We start from the raw sequence: 15,954 nt of genomic DNA on the forward strand, positions 1-15,954 counted from the left end.
AATTGAAAAATCGAAAAATTAATAAATCGACAAATCAAAACATTGAAAAACGAAAAAATTGAATATTAGAAAAATTGAGAAGACGAAAAATTATACAATTTTAATTTTTTTCTAAAAATCTGGATGTCTGGGATAAAAATTCAAGGCGGATTTATAGACCACAAGTACAGGGGTAACAGACAGACGGAAACGAAATACTTATTTTTTCGTACTCTAGGGGTCATGAAACCTCGAGAAAACAAAAGTAGCCAGTCGCCCGATGAACTCGATTACGATACTTCCTTAGCTTACGCTTGGAAAGTAAAAATAATAAGAAAATAAAAAGTAGAACATTTTCTTGAGGTAAAAAAAGGAAAATTAAAAACCCAAACTTCAACAATATAGTAGATCACAATTTAAAAAAAATCACCCGATACATTATAACAATTTTTGTGTATTTTTGACTTCTGTGCTGAAATATTTCGCCCGTAATCTCGAAAGTCGTACCCAATCTCCCGAACTATTAATATTAGCTGTGTAGTGAGTTGATCGATTTTGATTTGTCTTTATTTTTTCTTTCACTTCACTGTTACGTACTGCCTAAATATTACACTACACGTGGTGATTTGATGAATAACTTTATGACTATGTTGCATGTGTAGGGTTTTTAGGCTATTAGCTGCTTATGACATAAATTTTAATTGCATATGAAACTATGTTCTTCAGTTTTATCTCCGTATTAAAATAGGTGCTTTTGCTAACGATTAACAATATGTATAAGCTTCTTCGTTATGTTATGGTCGTGACATTTTGTCATTTTTTTCATATTTCTCAACTCAGTGTTGCACATGCATGTCATTGATTTTTCATGAGGGACACCATACGATTGATTTTTGCCGAGGGGCAGAGATTTACTCAGGTTGCAGGTAACAACGATTCCGAAAGTCGATTTTTGGGACACTCCAACACAGTGAATTTTTTACGCGGAACCGCTGCACTGGAAAGCAGTGCTCTGTGTATTCCCTCATTGCTTTGTCTGGAGTTGAACTGGTCAAAAAAATTAAAACGCGCGCACAGTCAATCACCCATGTTGTTTTTTCTTTTATTGGTTCATTCAGAACGGATTAACTCCGTACGTTCGCACGCTTCAGAAACACATTGTGTTCCCAGTTCGTACACGAAGCCGAATCAATCTCAATTGAATCATGCATACATAGGTCATAATGAAAATCAATCGCCGTGATGTAGTGTAGTAATTAACAGGAGTACCTGGGATTTACGCTTAATTATAACATGTCGGTGTAAATCCAACCGTATGATTGTTTCAGATGAGTGCACTTGGTAAAAGTCCTTTAGCAGGACTAGCAGCCTTAGGACTTGGAGGCCTTGCACCGACCAACACTGGTGGACTGAATCCAGCAGGTAAACTCGATTGTAAGTACTATAAAATGGGTCAAGGTGATCGATAGCTCGGTTTTTTGCTTTTGGCGCGGAAGGTAGTTGTGTCCGGTCCTTCTCCCCAAATTCATTAAGTCGTCTTAACACTGAACTTGTATTACTAACTATGTTATACACGTGGAAGGTTTAATTATGCTGTGCATACCTCACATGTGACGGTGGATAGTAGGTGGAAAATTGAATGTCTAGGTTGTTGATATAAAGTTAAGTGTTTAATGAATCCGACTTTGAAATAAATACTAATGATACCTGCAGAAAATGACAAGTTTTTTTTTTTTTTAAATTAGAGCGAATTTTATGCAAGAAATTACCATTTTTATCGATATAAAAAAAAAAAAAATGTTTGATTACCATAGAGGGCTTTGTCTACTAACATGTTTGATAAAGATTTTTACGTTCTACATGTTATGTGTCGTAATTATTTGTTTAGTTCTGTATTTGTTTTTTTAAGTTTTTTTTTAGTTTTTTTTTTATGGAGGAAGTCATTACAGTAGTACATTAGGGTTAATCTTTCACTTCCAGGTTTAATTCGAGTTAAATGCTAAAATAAACTCATTACATTGTTATTTGCGTAACAGTATTTAGTTGTGAAAGTGACCAATTACATACAAAATAAAGTAAAATGAAAGATTTACTCAGAAAATTAACTTGGTTATTGCTTGTCCAAATTGAAGTTTCTAGAATGTGCAATTATTTAAAAATATTGTAAGTCATCAAGTTCGTTTCCCTAAAATTTTCTGTTTCCTTGAATTATTCGAAAAAGTTAGGTTATAATTGACATTTGTGACAGACCCGTCAATCATCACAACGAAGCGGCAAAAACCGCGAAATTTGAAATTTGTTATCGCCTTAAAATATTAAACGTAATTGTGTTTTTTCTAACAAATACCGACTTCGACTCAAGATTATTTTTAAAATCTATAGTATAATACATATTTTACGGAGAGGTAAACAAAGATACAGAGTGATTATAAAAAAAATTAAAATATTACAATTTTCAATAGAACACTTGTATTTTATTTTTGTACCTTAATGTGTTTTTATTTTCTTTCTTGTTTATTAAGTTTTTTTTCAAAGTCGATGGATTTTTGCAATTTTTCACTTTTTAAGGGACACACCGACTTATCAAAAAATAGAACAAAAAATAAAGTAAGATGACCTGGAAAACTAAATTTGACACAACTGAAATATCGATATTTGGAAATTGTAATGTTTTAGAATTTTTTATAAACACTCGGTACAGTTTTACAACGTCTTGCCAAAATGAAAAGAATCCTACTCTAACTCTGTTTACTTATATAAAATATTATAGCACAGATTTTAAAAATAGTCTTAAAAAATTGCTAAAAAAAGTTAAGAAAATTGAAATAACGTGGTAACATCGTATCAAAATATCAAAAATAGACCACGATTATAAAATCTACGACGAGGAATTTGAGTATGTAAAAATATATAGTATGTTCCAAAATAAGTTGTATGTTCCGTCACGAAAAGAGAACTTTTTTTCCATCTCTAGTAATTGATTAATGTAATTCGTTTTTTCCGTTTTTCAAAATTTCATTTTTCAGTTTTTTCATGTAAGTATTTTTATTTCATTTTTTGGATTTTTCAATTTTTCGATTCTTTGATTTTCCAATTTTTTATTTTTCGATTTTTCTATTTTCCGATGTTTCAGTTTTACGAATTTTCATTTTTTCGATAGGTAATTTTTTCGACGTTTCAGTTTTGGGATCTTCCAGTTTTTCGATTCTTCAGTTTTTCTTTGATTTTCTAATTTTTGTATTTATGAGTTTTGGGATTTTTCAAATTTTCGATTTTTTATTTGTTCAGTTTTTCCATTTTTCTTCTTCGTTTTCTTTTTAATTTAAAACTTTCACTTTTTTAAATTTTAATTTTTCGATTTTGGACTGTTTCGATTTTTCGATTAAGTTTTTTTGTTTAAATTTTTTGATTTTTAAAATTTTGAGATCTCATTTTTTGATTTTTCAATTTTCCGTTTTTTAAATTATATATTTTTCAAATTTCATTATTTCGATTTTTCAATATTTCAATTTTTGACGATTCCAAGTTTTTGATTATTTTTCGATGTTTCACTTTTGGGATATTTCAGTTTTCTGATTGTTCAATTTTTCGTTGATTCTTGAATTTTGTTTTGATTTTGCAATTTTGGATAATTGAATTTTGGGATTTTTCAGTTTTTTGATTCTTGAATTTTTTGATATTTTAATTTTTTGAGTTTTCTTTTTTTCGTTTTAATCCAAAATTTTGACTTTGTAAAATTTTAATTTTTCCATTTTGATTTTAATTTTTTAATTTAAAATTTATTTTTTTGTTTTTGAGCTATTTCGATTTCTCGATGTTTCAATTGTCCAATTGTTCAATGTTTCGATTTTTCAATTCCAATTTTTTGATGTTCCTTTTTTTTAATTTTTCGATTTCTCAATTTTTTGATTTTTCGACTTTTCGATGTTTCAATTTTGAGATTTTCGGTTTTGCAATTTTTCTATATTTGAATTTTGGCATTTTTCAATTTTCGATGCTTCAATTTTTTGATATTCGGTTTTAATTTTTCGATTTTGGCCCATTCGCTTTCTCGATCTTTTGATATTTCGATTTCTCGATATTTCAATTTTCCAATTGTTCGATGTTTCGATTTTTCAGTTTCAATTTTTGACGATTCTAAATTTTTTATTTTTCGGTGAATTGATTTTTTGTCTTTTCGATTTTCCGATTTTTCAATTTTTCGATGTTTCAATTTAGGGATGTTTCAGTTTTTCGATTCTTTAATTTTTTTTTGATTTTGCAATTTTTCGATATTTGAGTTTTGGGATTTTTCAAATTTTCGATTTCTCATTTTTCCTTCAATTGTTCGATTTTGGACTATTTCGATTTCTCGATCTTTGATATTTCGATTTCTCGATGTTTCAATTGTCTAATTGTTCGATGTTTCAATTTTTCTTTTCCAATTTTTCGATTTTTCAATTTTTGACGATTCCAAATTTTTGAATTTTCGGTTAATCGATTTTTTGATTTTTCAACTTTTCGGTTCTTCAATTTTTCTTTGATTCTTGATTTTTTTTTTAATTTCACAATTGTTCAATATACCCATGTATCAATTTTTGACCATTCTAAATTTTTGATTTTTCGGTTAATGGATTTATTGATTTCTCGACTTTTCGATTTCCCAATTTTTCAATTTTTCGATGTTTCAGTTTTCGATTTTTTTCGTTTTAATTCAAAATTTTTGACTTTTTCAAATTTTAATTTTTCAATTTTGGGCTATTCGATTTCTTGATCTTTTGATATTTGGATTTCTCGATGTTTCAATTTTCCAATTGTTCGAAGTTTCCATTTTTCAATTAAAATTTTTTGAGGTTTTGATTTTCAATTTTTCAATATTTATGACGATTCTAAATTTTTGATTTTTCGGTTAATCGATTTTTTAATTTTTCGACCTTTCGATTTCCCGATTCTTCAATTTTCGATATCTCAGTTTTTCGATGTTTCAGTTTTTCGATATTTGAGTTTTGGGATTTTTTTAATTTTTCGATTCTTCAATTTTAAATTGTTCGATTTCTCAGTTTTTCGTTCTTCAGTTTTTTGATTTTTCCTCTTTCGTTTTTTTTTTTTTTTTATTCAAAACTTTCACTTTTTCTAATTTTAATTCTTCGATTTTGGGCTATTTCGATTTCTCGATTTTTGCTATTTCGATGTTTCAATTGTCCAATTTTTTGATTTTTCGACTTCTCGATTTTTCAATTTTTCTTTGATTCTTCAAAATTTTTTTTGCTTTTGCAATTTTTCGATATTTGAGTTTTCAATTTTTCGATTCTTCGGTATTTTGTTTTTTTTTCTTATTTTTTTTTTTAATTTACAACTTTCACTTTTTCAAATTTTCATTCTTCGATTTTTGGTATTTCGATTTCTTGATGTTTCAATAGTTCGATGTTACGATTTTTCAGTTACAATTTTTTGATGTTTCGATTTTTCAATTCCAATTTTTTGATACCGATTTTTTGATTTTTCGACTTTTCAATTTCTGGATTTTTCAGGTTTTTTATTTTTCAGTTTTTCAATTCTTGAATTTTTCTTCGATTATCCAATTTTTGGGTATTTGAGTTTTGGGATTTTTCTAGTTTTTGATATTCATAAATTTTTTGATTTTTTAAATTTAAATTTTTTAGATTTCTCGATTGTTTGATGTTTCAATTTTTTGATTTCTTAGTTTTTGATTTTTCGATTCTTCGGCTTTTTGATTTTCAAATTTCTCAATTTTTCGATATTTCCCAACTCTTCTACGCTTCAATTTTGAGATTTTTCAATTTTCGATTCTTTAAATTTTAGATTTTCAATTTTCGATTTTTTAATCTTTCAGTTTTTCGGTTTTTCAATTTTTTTTAGGTTATACATTTTTCATTTTTCGATTTTCCGATTTTTTAAATTATTTTTAACATTGAAATTGTAAATCCGAATGCTCGAGTATACGTAATTGTGGTTTATCACATTTTTTAGAATACGACAATTTTTGTATTATGTTTAAAATAGGCTTTCTTTCAATTATACGAGATTCTACGTCAAGTTGGCTTTGAAATTTCTTGGAATTTGCCGCTTCGTTGTGATGATTGCTTTCTACTCGTCGCCTATCACAAATATCGATCCACTCAAATTTGCCAGTGTACGTACCTTGTGGAAGCGGCAAATTGGTATTAAAACTGCAGTGACGATAGTATAAATAATTCCTATAATTATAATTTTTTACCCCAAAATCGGCGTTCATTTTAATGAGAGCTTGTCCTGAGGACAACACCCCAAATTTTGATTATCGTTCTCATATAAATTTAAATTACAATGTTTAGGTACAAACTAAATGTCAGGTATGTACAAAACCCAGAAACTAGATGTGACCTAATATTGATCCTTGTAATACTTTGTTGTTTTGTCAGAAATGGTGGACGGAGATTCGGGCGTTCAGTTGAAAAAGTCATCAAGTTGGCGCTGGTTTTTTTTAACCTCACTTTTACATATTTCTTCTATCAAAAAAACGTCAGACTTTCACAACTGTACACCCGTTATTTTTAAAAGGGGATAAATTCACGCGTATGTGTAGGTTTAGAATGTTTATTGTGCTGGTAGAGTAGAAATACTATGAGAAAAAACACTGCAGCGTTTTGTTCGTGCGTTCTTCTTAAAGTATTTGTGCTCTAGGTGCATAAATCTTAACAAGAGGTTTTTTTTTACGCAAAACTCAAATTATAGTTCAGTTACATCACATCAGTACAACGGGAGAATGGATTAATGCCAAACTAAAAATCACTAAACTATACAGAGTGATGTAAAAAACTTGAGTGAATCAAATAACAAAGACTTGACCTATTTTATAGAAAAAGCTTTATTTTTTATACCTGACATTTTTAGTGAAGGCCGGTCACTTTAAATAACGTGTCATAAATAAAACTGCAGGCCAACCCTAACCGTTTTCGCTGAAAATAACCCTATATAACTTTACTGTATAATAAAACCGTGCGTACTGATTAGACCCCAAGTGTCACAAAATCGAGTATACTTCCTGCAGTTTTACGCTCAAACCGACTCGGCCTTTCGAAAAAATGTCCCCCCTTGTACGCAACCCCCCCCTCATCGCCTTTTATTGTGTATTAATTCTCTCCCGTAGCGTTGGCGGCTCTCGCCGGATCTCAGCTTCGAACGTCGAATTCGCGAAACCAGCAGAATTCCAACCAACAGACACACGAGATGACCGTACCGAATGAGCTGATCGGTTGCATAATCGGCAAGGGCGGCACGAAGATCGCCGAAATAAGACAGATTTCCGGAGCGATGATCCGCATATCGAACTGTGATGACCGTGAGAGTGGCGTTACCGACCGTACGATCACCATCTCCGGGAATCCGGACGCCGTGGCACTGGCGCAGTATCTCATCAACATGAGGTAAGTGTGAGGGAGTTGTTGCGGTTTTTTCTTGGCGGATTGGAGTTTGGTTTCGTGGCCGAGCCACGATTCGAGGTTTAGAGGTGCCGGCGACTGCGTCTAGGGCGCTTGGAGGGCGGTCGCGAACACTAGCCAGTGCGTGGGAGGGGGGGTGCCTAAAAGCCAAAATCTAGTTTTCTTCATTAAAATTTGCATAGACACTATTGACTTGTAATAATATATTGCCGCTTCAATCCATGAGTCCCATCTTGTCAGAACAGGTTCTGGAGGCAATAGACAATCCCGGAAGGCTTGGATCCTCAAACGAGCTTTAAGAAATATTTCTTTACCTTAGAAATTAAACTATTGACATCTTCATATTGATTCCGGATAACTTCAGCTACTAAACTTAAGGCGTGAGCCAACCATGTTACATAAATTAAGTTGGGATAAAATATTTACAAGATATCTGTTCAGGAAGATCATTCATTAATAAATAAAATAACAAAGGTCTTAAATTTGAACCTTGTTCGCTGGTAAATAATTCTCCAACTGGCTAGCTTTCACCACTATCCTCCAGCGCTCCGCCGGTTCACCTATTCATTTACACACCGTGTGCCGAGCCAAAAACACCAGCTGATCGATGCAAGCAAATTTTTTTCTAAGTACACGTTTTTGGATTCGGCGGCGTAATTAGCATCGAGACATTAAACCCGATGTCCCGTGTCCCTGCCGATTAATAACTGCTTTCCATAATTTATCAGTAATGTGGTGAAACTGGTGTGCGAGTTTGAGTGGATGAGGCGCGAACGTGTGATTTAGGACGACGACGACGTCAACACACGAAGAGGATGCGGATCGTCGGAGGTCCGGAACAAACGCCCATCGTCGACTTGATAAGAGTCCCGCTATCATTTGATGTGTTCTTGGAATCCTGGAAAACTCACCTCGATCCTGTTATCCGTTAAATTTAAATCGACGGTTTTGGTCCTTTTATTTCAAGTCTCAATAACACATCAACTGATCCAGTTTCCCCTTTATTTTATTCTGTTTATGCATCGTCCTTTAATTCGGTGAAGGCAATTGGAAAAGTTCGGCGGGTGTTTTGTTGGCGAATTTCGCCGCGATGATAATCTGCCAGTGTTAAAAGTGTGCGAAACTTTAATCGTTTTTGAAGTTGGTTTAATGCCGGCGCGAATAGTTTGGTTAATCCGAAATGTGATTCAATGTTGGTTTGTTGTAAGTGCGACGTTCTCGAGAAAATGGAACAATTCGAGTTACAGTGCAGTAATCAAGCCCGTAATTGTAACGGTGCTGTAATGATCTCATTACGCGATGTAATCAAAGTCGTGCGATTGGTTTAACTTTAATGATTCATTACGGTGATCATTTCTTATTGATTGTGGTAGTAGAACGGAATTATGGTAATTCAGTCGATTTCTAAAGGTAGGTCTGGATTTAAAATGTATCGACGAGTTTCACTAGCTACGCTGTCTAATTCTGGGGCTAAACTATAAAATTCGCTATATGGTGGGGGTTCTAGGACAGTTTGACCTCATTTGACCTATCCTAGGATCTCCATCATTTTCTATCGATGAGTCTTTGACTATCAAATTCGTTGACAAGAAGTAATGGGGGTCCTAAGACAGGTCAATTTGGTGAGGAAAAAGTATTGGGGCTCCTATCCTAAGACAGGTCAACAAATTATCGACAAAAAAAGATGGGGTTTTAAAGGCAGTCAAATTGGATGGGAAGAAGTGATGGGAGTCCTAAAATTGACCAAATTGTTCAAAAAAAAATCCCAAGACAGGCCAACAAATGGCGGACACAAATTACGGAGATCTTAAGGCAGGTCAAATTGGTGGGGGAAAATGATGGGAACCGGGGTCATAAGACAGGTCAAATGATAAAACGTAATGGAAGTCCTAAGACAAACCAACAACTGGTCGACAAAAATTATGGAGATCTTAAGACAGGTCAAATTGGTGGAGAAACATTATGGGGGGGGGGGGTCCTAAGACAGGTCAAATGGTAAAAAGTAATGAGAGTCCTAAGACAGGCCAAGAACTGGTCAACAAAATATGATGGTAGTCCTAATACAGATCAAATTGGTCGCGAAAAAATGATAGGGGCCTAACACAGGTCAAATGGTCGACAAAAATGATCTACGTCATAAGACGAGTCAAATTGGTCGGGAAAAAGTGATGACGATCCTAAGATAGGTCAAATGATCGACAAAAAAATGCTGGGAGTCCTAAGACATGAATTTGGTTAGGAAAAAGTGAAGGGAGCCCTAGGACAGGTCAAATAGTCGCCAAAAAATTATGAGGTTCCAAAAAAAGTCAAATTGGTTGAGAAAAAGTCTTAAGAGAGGCCAACAAATGGTCGACAAAAATAATGGAGATCATAAGACAGGTCAAATTGGTGGGAAAAAAATTTGGGGGGTCCTAAGACAGGTCAAATGGTAAAAAGTAATGTAAGTTCTAAGACAGGCCAACAACTGGTCGATAAAAAATGATAGGGGTCCTAAAAGAGATCAAAATGGTCGGGAAAAAGTGATAGGGTCCTAACACAGGTCAAATAGTCGACAAAATTGATCTACGACAAGTAACATTTGATCGGGAAAAAGTGATGAAGTTCCTAAGCCAGTTAAATTGGTCGGGAAAAAAATGATGGGGGTCCTAAAGCAAGCCAATAAATGGCAAACAAAAATGAGAGGAGTCCTACGACGAAGGCAAAAGAAAAAGTAATGGGGGTCTTAAGACAGGTCAAATGATCGACAAAAAATGCTGGGGGCTCTAAGACAAGTCAATTTGGTCAGGAAAAAGTGAAGGAGGTCCTAAGACAAGTCAAATTGATCGGGAAAAAGTGATGGCGATCCTAAGACAGATCAAATTGGTCGAGAAAAAATGATGTGGATCATAAAAACATGTTAAATTGTTTGACAAAATGTAATGGAGGTCCTACGACAAGTCATTGCTCGGGAAAAAGTGATGGGGGGTCTTTAGACAGGTCAAATGATCGGTAAAAAATGCTGGGGGTCCTAAGACAGGTCAATTTGGTCAGGACAATACGAAGGAGATCCTAAGACAAGTCAACAAATGGTCGACTAAAATAATGGGGTTCCAAAGACAGTCAAATTGGATGGGAAAAAGTGATTGGGTTCCTAAAAGAGACCAAATTGTTCAAGAAAAAGTCCTAAGACAGGCCAACAACTGGTTGACAAAAAATCAGCGGGGACCTAAAACAGATCAAATTGGTGGGGAAAAAGTGATAGGGTCCTAACGCAGGTCAAATGGTCGACAAAAATCATCTAGGTCCTATGACAAGTCAAATTGATCGGGAAAAAGTGATAGAGATCATAAAAACATGTCAAATTATTTGACAAAATGTAATGGAGGTCCTACGACAAGTCATTGGTCGCGAAAAAGTGATGAGGGGTCTTAAGATAGGTCAAGTGATCGACAAAAAATGCTGGGGGTCCTAAGGCAGATCAACAAATCGTTGACAAAAAATGATAGGGGTCCTAAGACAGGTCAATTTGGTTAGGAAAATGCGAAGGAGATCCTAAGAAAAGTCATCAAATGGTCGACTAAAAATGATGGGGTTCCAAAGACAATCAAATTGGATGGGAAAAAATGATGGGGGTCCTAAAACAGACCAAATTGTTCAAGAAAAAGTCCTAAGCAGGCCAACAACCGCTCGACAAAAAATGATCGGGGACTTAGGACATATCAAATTGGTCGAGAAAAAGTGACAGGGTCCAAACACAGGTCAAATGGTCGACAAAAATGATCTAGGTCCTATGACAAGTCAAATTGATTGGGAAAAAGTGATGGAGATCCTAAGACAGATCAAATTGGTCGGGAAAAAATGATGTGGATCATAAAAACATGTCAAATTTTTGACAAAATGTAAAGGAGGTCCTACGACAAGTCATTGGTCGGGAAAAAGTGATGGGGGGGTCTTAAGACACGTCAAATGATCGACAAAAAATGCTGGGGGTCCTAAGACAGGTCAATTTGGTCAGGAAAATGCGAAGGAGATCCTAAGACAAGTCAACAAATGGTCGACTAAAAATGATGAGATTCCAAAGACAATCAAATTGGATGGGAAAAAGTGATGGGGGTCCTAAAAAGAGACCAAAATGTTCAAGAAAAAGTCCTAAGCAGGCCAACAACTGCTCGACAAAAAATGATAATGGTCCTAGGACATATCAAATTGGTCGGGAAAAAGTGACAGGCTCCAAACATAGGTCAAATGGTCGACAAAAATGATCTAGGTCCTATGACAAGTCAAATTGATCGGCAAAAAGTGATGGACATCCTAAGACAGATCAAATTGGTCGGGAAAAAATTATGTGGATCATAAAAACATGTCAAATTATTTGATAAAATGTAATGGAGGTCCTATGACAAGTCATATTGCTCGGAAAAAGTGATGGGGGTCTTAAGACAGGTCAATTTGGTCAGGAAAAAGTGAAGGGAGTCTTAAGACAGGCCAACAAATGGTCGACAAAAATTATGGAGATCTTAAGAGAGGTCAAATTGGTGGGGGAAAATTATGGGGAGGGGGGTCCTAAGATAGGTCAATTGGTAAAAAGTAATGGGAGCCCTAAGACAGGCCAAGAACTGGTCGACAAATGATAGGAGGTCCTAAGACACATCAAATTGGTCGAGAAAAAATGATGGGTCCTAACACAGGTCAAATGGTTGACAAAAATGATCTAGATCCTATGACAAGTCAAATTGGTCGGGAAACAGTGATGGATTGTTTGACAAAAAGTAATGGGGGTCCTAAGGCAAGCCAACAAAATGGCAAACAAAAAACGATGCGGGGGTTTCAAAGACAGTCAAATTGGACGGGAAAAAGTGATGGGGGTCCTAAAACAGACCAAACTGTTCAAGAAAAAGCCCTAAGACAGGCCAACAAATAGTCGACAAAAATTATGGAGATCTTAAGACAGGTCAAATTGGTGAGGAAAATGATGGGGGGGTCCTAAGACAGGTCAAATGGTAAAAAATAATAAGGTTCCTAAGACAGGTCAAGAATCGGTCGACAAAAATGATAGGGGTCCTAAAATAGATCAAATTGGTCAGAAAAAAGTGATAGGGTCCTAAGACAAGTCAAATTGGTCGGGAAAAAGTGATGGAGGTCTTAAGACAGGTCAAATGATCGCCAAAAAATGCTGGGGGTCCTAAGAGAGGTCAACAAATCGTTGACAAAGAATGGTGGGAGTCCTAAGACAGGTCCACAACTGGTTGACAAAAAATGATGGGGTTTCAAAGACGGTCAAATTGGATGGGAAAAAGTGATCGGGGTCCTAAAACTGACCAAATTGTTCAAGAGAAAGCCCTAAGACAGGTCAAGAAATGGTCGACAAAAATTATGGAGATCTTAATACAAGTCAAATTGGTGGGGGAAAATGATGGGGAGGGGGTCCTAACCAAGAACTGGTCGACTAAAAATGAGAGAGGTCTTAAGACATCAAATTGGTCGGAAAAAAGAGATATGATCCTATCACAGGTCAAATGGTCGGCAAAAATGATCTAGGTCCTATGACAAGTCAAATCGGTCGGGAAAAAATGATGTGGATCCTAAAAACATGTAAAATTGTTTGACAAAAAGTAATGGGGGTCCTAAGGCAAGCCAACAAATGTCTAACAAAAAATGATAGGGGTCCTACGACAAGTCATATTGGCCTGGAAAAAGTGATAGCGGTCCTAAGATAGGTCAATTTGGTCAGGAAAAAGTGAAGAGAGTCCTAAGACAGGTCCACAACTGGTCGACAAAAAATAATGGGGTTCCAAAGACAGTCAAATTGGATGGGAAAAACTGATGGGGGTCATAAAACAGACCAAATTGTTCAAGAAAAAGCCCTAAGACAGGTCAAGAAATGGTCGACAAAAATGATGGAGATCTTAATACAAGACAAATTGGTGGGGGAAGATGATGGAGGGGGTCCTAAGACATCAAATTGGTCGGGAAAAAGGGATCTACGTCCTATGACAAGTCAAATTGGTCGGGAAAAAATGATGTGGATCCTAAAAAGATGTCAAATTGTTTGACAAAAAGTAATGGGGGTCCTAAAGCAGGTTAACAAATGGCCAACAAAAAATGATAAGGGTCCTATGACATGTCATATTGGTCGGGAAAAAGTCATGGAAGTCCTAAGACAGGTCAACAAATCATTGACAAAAAATGATGAGGTTCCTAAAACAGGCCAATTTGGTCGGGAAAAAGTGAAGGGATTCCAAAGACAGTCAAATTGGATGGAAAAAGGTGATGGGGGGGTCCTAAAACAAACCTAAGTGTTTAAGAAAAAGTCCTAAGAGAGGCGACCAAATGGTTGACAAAAATTATGGAGATCCTAACAAGAGGTCAAATTGGTTGGAAAAAATGATGGGGGTCCTAAGACAAGCCAAGAACCGGTCGACAAAAAAATGATAGGGGGTCCTAAGACAGATCAAATTGGTCGAGAAAAAATGATGGGTCCTAACACGGGTCAAATGGTTGACAAAAATGATCTAGGTCCTATGACAAGCCAAATTGGTCGGGAAAAAGTAATGGGGTTTCTAAGAAAACAAGACAACAATTTTGTTGACAAATGGTCAATAAAAAATAACAGGCGTTCTATGACAGGTCAAATTGATGACAAGAAAATGACGGGGGCCTAATTGGTACAAAAGTGACGGGGATCACAAGACAGTTCAAATTTGTCGACAAAAAATGATCGGGTCTTAAGATAGCTCAAATGCCCGACACAAATAATGGGTGTCTTACGACAGGTCAAATGAGGTCAAACTGTACTAGAACCCCCACCATATAACTACTTGTCGATGACTGAAACGCGTTCACAGTTTGTTAAAATTTTCGCCACACGAAGTTATCGTCTTGCGCAATTTTAACGTAAAGAGATAAACACATTACTAATTGAGTTAAGAGTTTCTTAGAATTTTAAAAAGTAGGTCGCCCGTTTCCGTCTATATGCGTCTGTTAACGATTTTTTTTAGCATATAGTATCCAATACCAGTACGTGGGCAGATTGTTGTGAAATTTTAGATTCGTTTTAATGGTGAAGCTTCAACCAAAGAGTGATGACGTCATCTCAAAATTTTGCAAGCAAATCTCATTTGAAATGAGGTATGCTTGCATAAATGTATTGAAACAATGTTTTTTTTTTTGTATTTAATTTAAATTAAAAAAAAAAAAAATTCTCTAAAATTAAATATCTAACTATACTTGTTTGATTGAGCTTCAGAGATTAGGAAAGTTCTTCATTAATAACATCTACAATTAAATATAAATAACAACAGTTTGATTTGTAGAAAATAAAACTTCTAATAAGTTCTGGGGATTGTCGAAAGTTACTTAATGAAAATGCTGTAGAAATCCTAAAATTGAAAAAAAAATCAAAGTTCTTTGAAGGGAACTTGCCTGATTTTTGAAGGATAACCATTTCAAAAATCAAAATACTGGAAACAAATTGGGTCATACATTTATTTATTATTTTTTTTAGAAATCTTGCATAAAAAGTTGTGAAAAATTAAATTTGTAAAGTATGACAAAGACCACATTTCATTTCATTTCAGGGAACGAGAAAATAAATTTTAGTCAGTATTCTGTTTATTAAAATTTCAAAGATTTCTATTGTTTAGGTTCTAAAACCTCATAAAATACCACAGATAAATTTAATAAAATTTTTGAGTTTTGATACGATAATCCAAAAATTCGTCCATTATTCAAAGTAACAGACGGACAGAGTAATGTCAGAGACGGAAACGCGAAACCTAATTTTTCTTCAAACGATGATTTTATTGTAGCTCACAAAATTTGATTATAATTATTCTTCGACGTCACAATTTTTTTGAAGGGCACCAACATGTATATCGTGACATGAACATAAAATAAAATCGGAAATTGATATATTTTTTTATTTTTTCAAAAAATGTAGTTACTGTGTTAAAGAATTGTTCCAATTTTGGAGAACGAGCGCCGAAGCGTGTAGCAAGACAAGCGTATAATTTTATTACTGATAAAATAGTTGAATAGAGCTGAAAATTGAACATCTTCGATCAATTGACCGCAACTTGAATCACACGAGAGAAATTTCGCGTCTCCGGAGCATCGAGATTGCTAAATTCACCGAATCAATGGACGACCTTAGTCCTTAGTTAATGCCTCTTCCAGCCAGTTGCCGCGTCCATGTTCTGTAATGAGCCGTTGCCTTTGAAATACTAAGTCTAATAAATCTGAGCAGCTTCGTCTGGCTTCCATCTTGACAAAAACCTGAAATTGATTAACGTTTTATTTTTATAGTTAATTGTTTACGTCAGAAGAGCAAAACCGTGTTGGAGGACGGCGTCGCTTGGCGTTTAGTAATTTTCGTGTTTTTTTTTTTTATTATTTTAATTTTTGTTTTACGAGCGATTGTACACTTGTTGAGTAATAAAAAGTAATGTTCGCGTTGATCGTTTTTGTTTGGTTTGGGCGCGATGGACAGACCGAGCTCGACTGAGTGCTGCAGAGGCAACCATGCACCCCCCGACCGTTGCTCACTGCGATCATTACAGTCCTGGTTTCTGTGTGT

The 15,954-nt window shown here is 34.9% G+C and overlaps 1 protein-coding gene and 1 long non-coding RNA gene across 10 annotated transcripts in view; both read left to right on the top strand.

The window, feature by feature from the left end:
• Positions 1–15,954, top strand: part of Mub (mushroom-body expressed) — a 312,827-nt gene that overhangs the window by 284,088 nt on the left and 12,785 nt on the right. For 5 of the 8 annotated variants that reach the window (XM_064055548.1, XM_064055553.1, XM_064055555.1 and 2 more), the window contains 2 exons: positions 1,308–1,401; positions 7,109–7,385. In XM_064055548.1, the coding sequence (XP_063911618.1) occupies positions 1,308–1,401; positions 7,109–7,385 (371 nt within the window). Of the gene's footprint in view, positions 1–1,307; positions 1,414–7,108; positions 7,386–15,954 lie in introns of all 8 variants that reach the window. The other 3 variants (XM_064055551.1, XM_064055552.1, XM_064055554.1) reach the window with 1 other exon arrangement.
• Positions 7,392–15,833, top strand: LOC135128628 (uncharacterized). 2 transcript variants are annotated; one of them, XR_010280449.1, is made up of 3 exons: positions 7,392–11,822; positions 11,864–14,006; positions 14,153–15,833. It is a non-coding gene; the product is annotated as an uncharacterized LOC135128628 (long non-coding RNA). The 2 variants fall into 2 exon arrangements; XR_010280448.1 differs by having other exon boundaries at positions 7,392–14,006.

This window comes from Zophobas morio, unplaced genomic scaffold, assembly GCF_036711695.1.
Source record: "Zophobas morio isolate AGI-343-1 ecotype UQ-CSIRO unplaced genomic scaffold, CSIRO_AGI_Zmor_V1 ptg000014l, whole genome shotgun sequence".
Classification (NCBI taxonomy): domain Eukaryota; kingdom Metazoa; phylum Arthropoda; class Insecta; order Coleoptera; family Tenebrionidae; genus Zophobas; species Zophobas morio.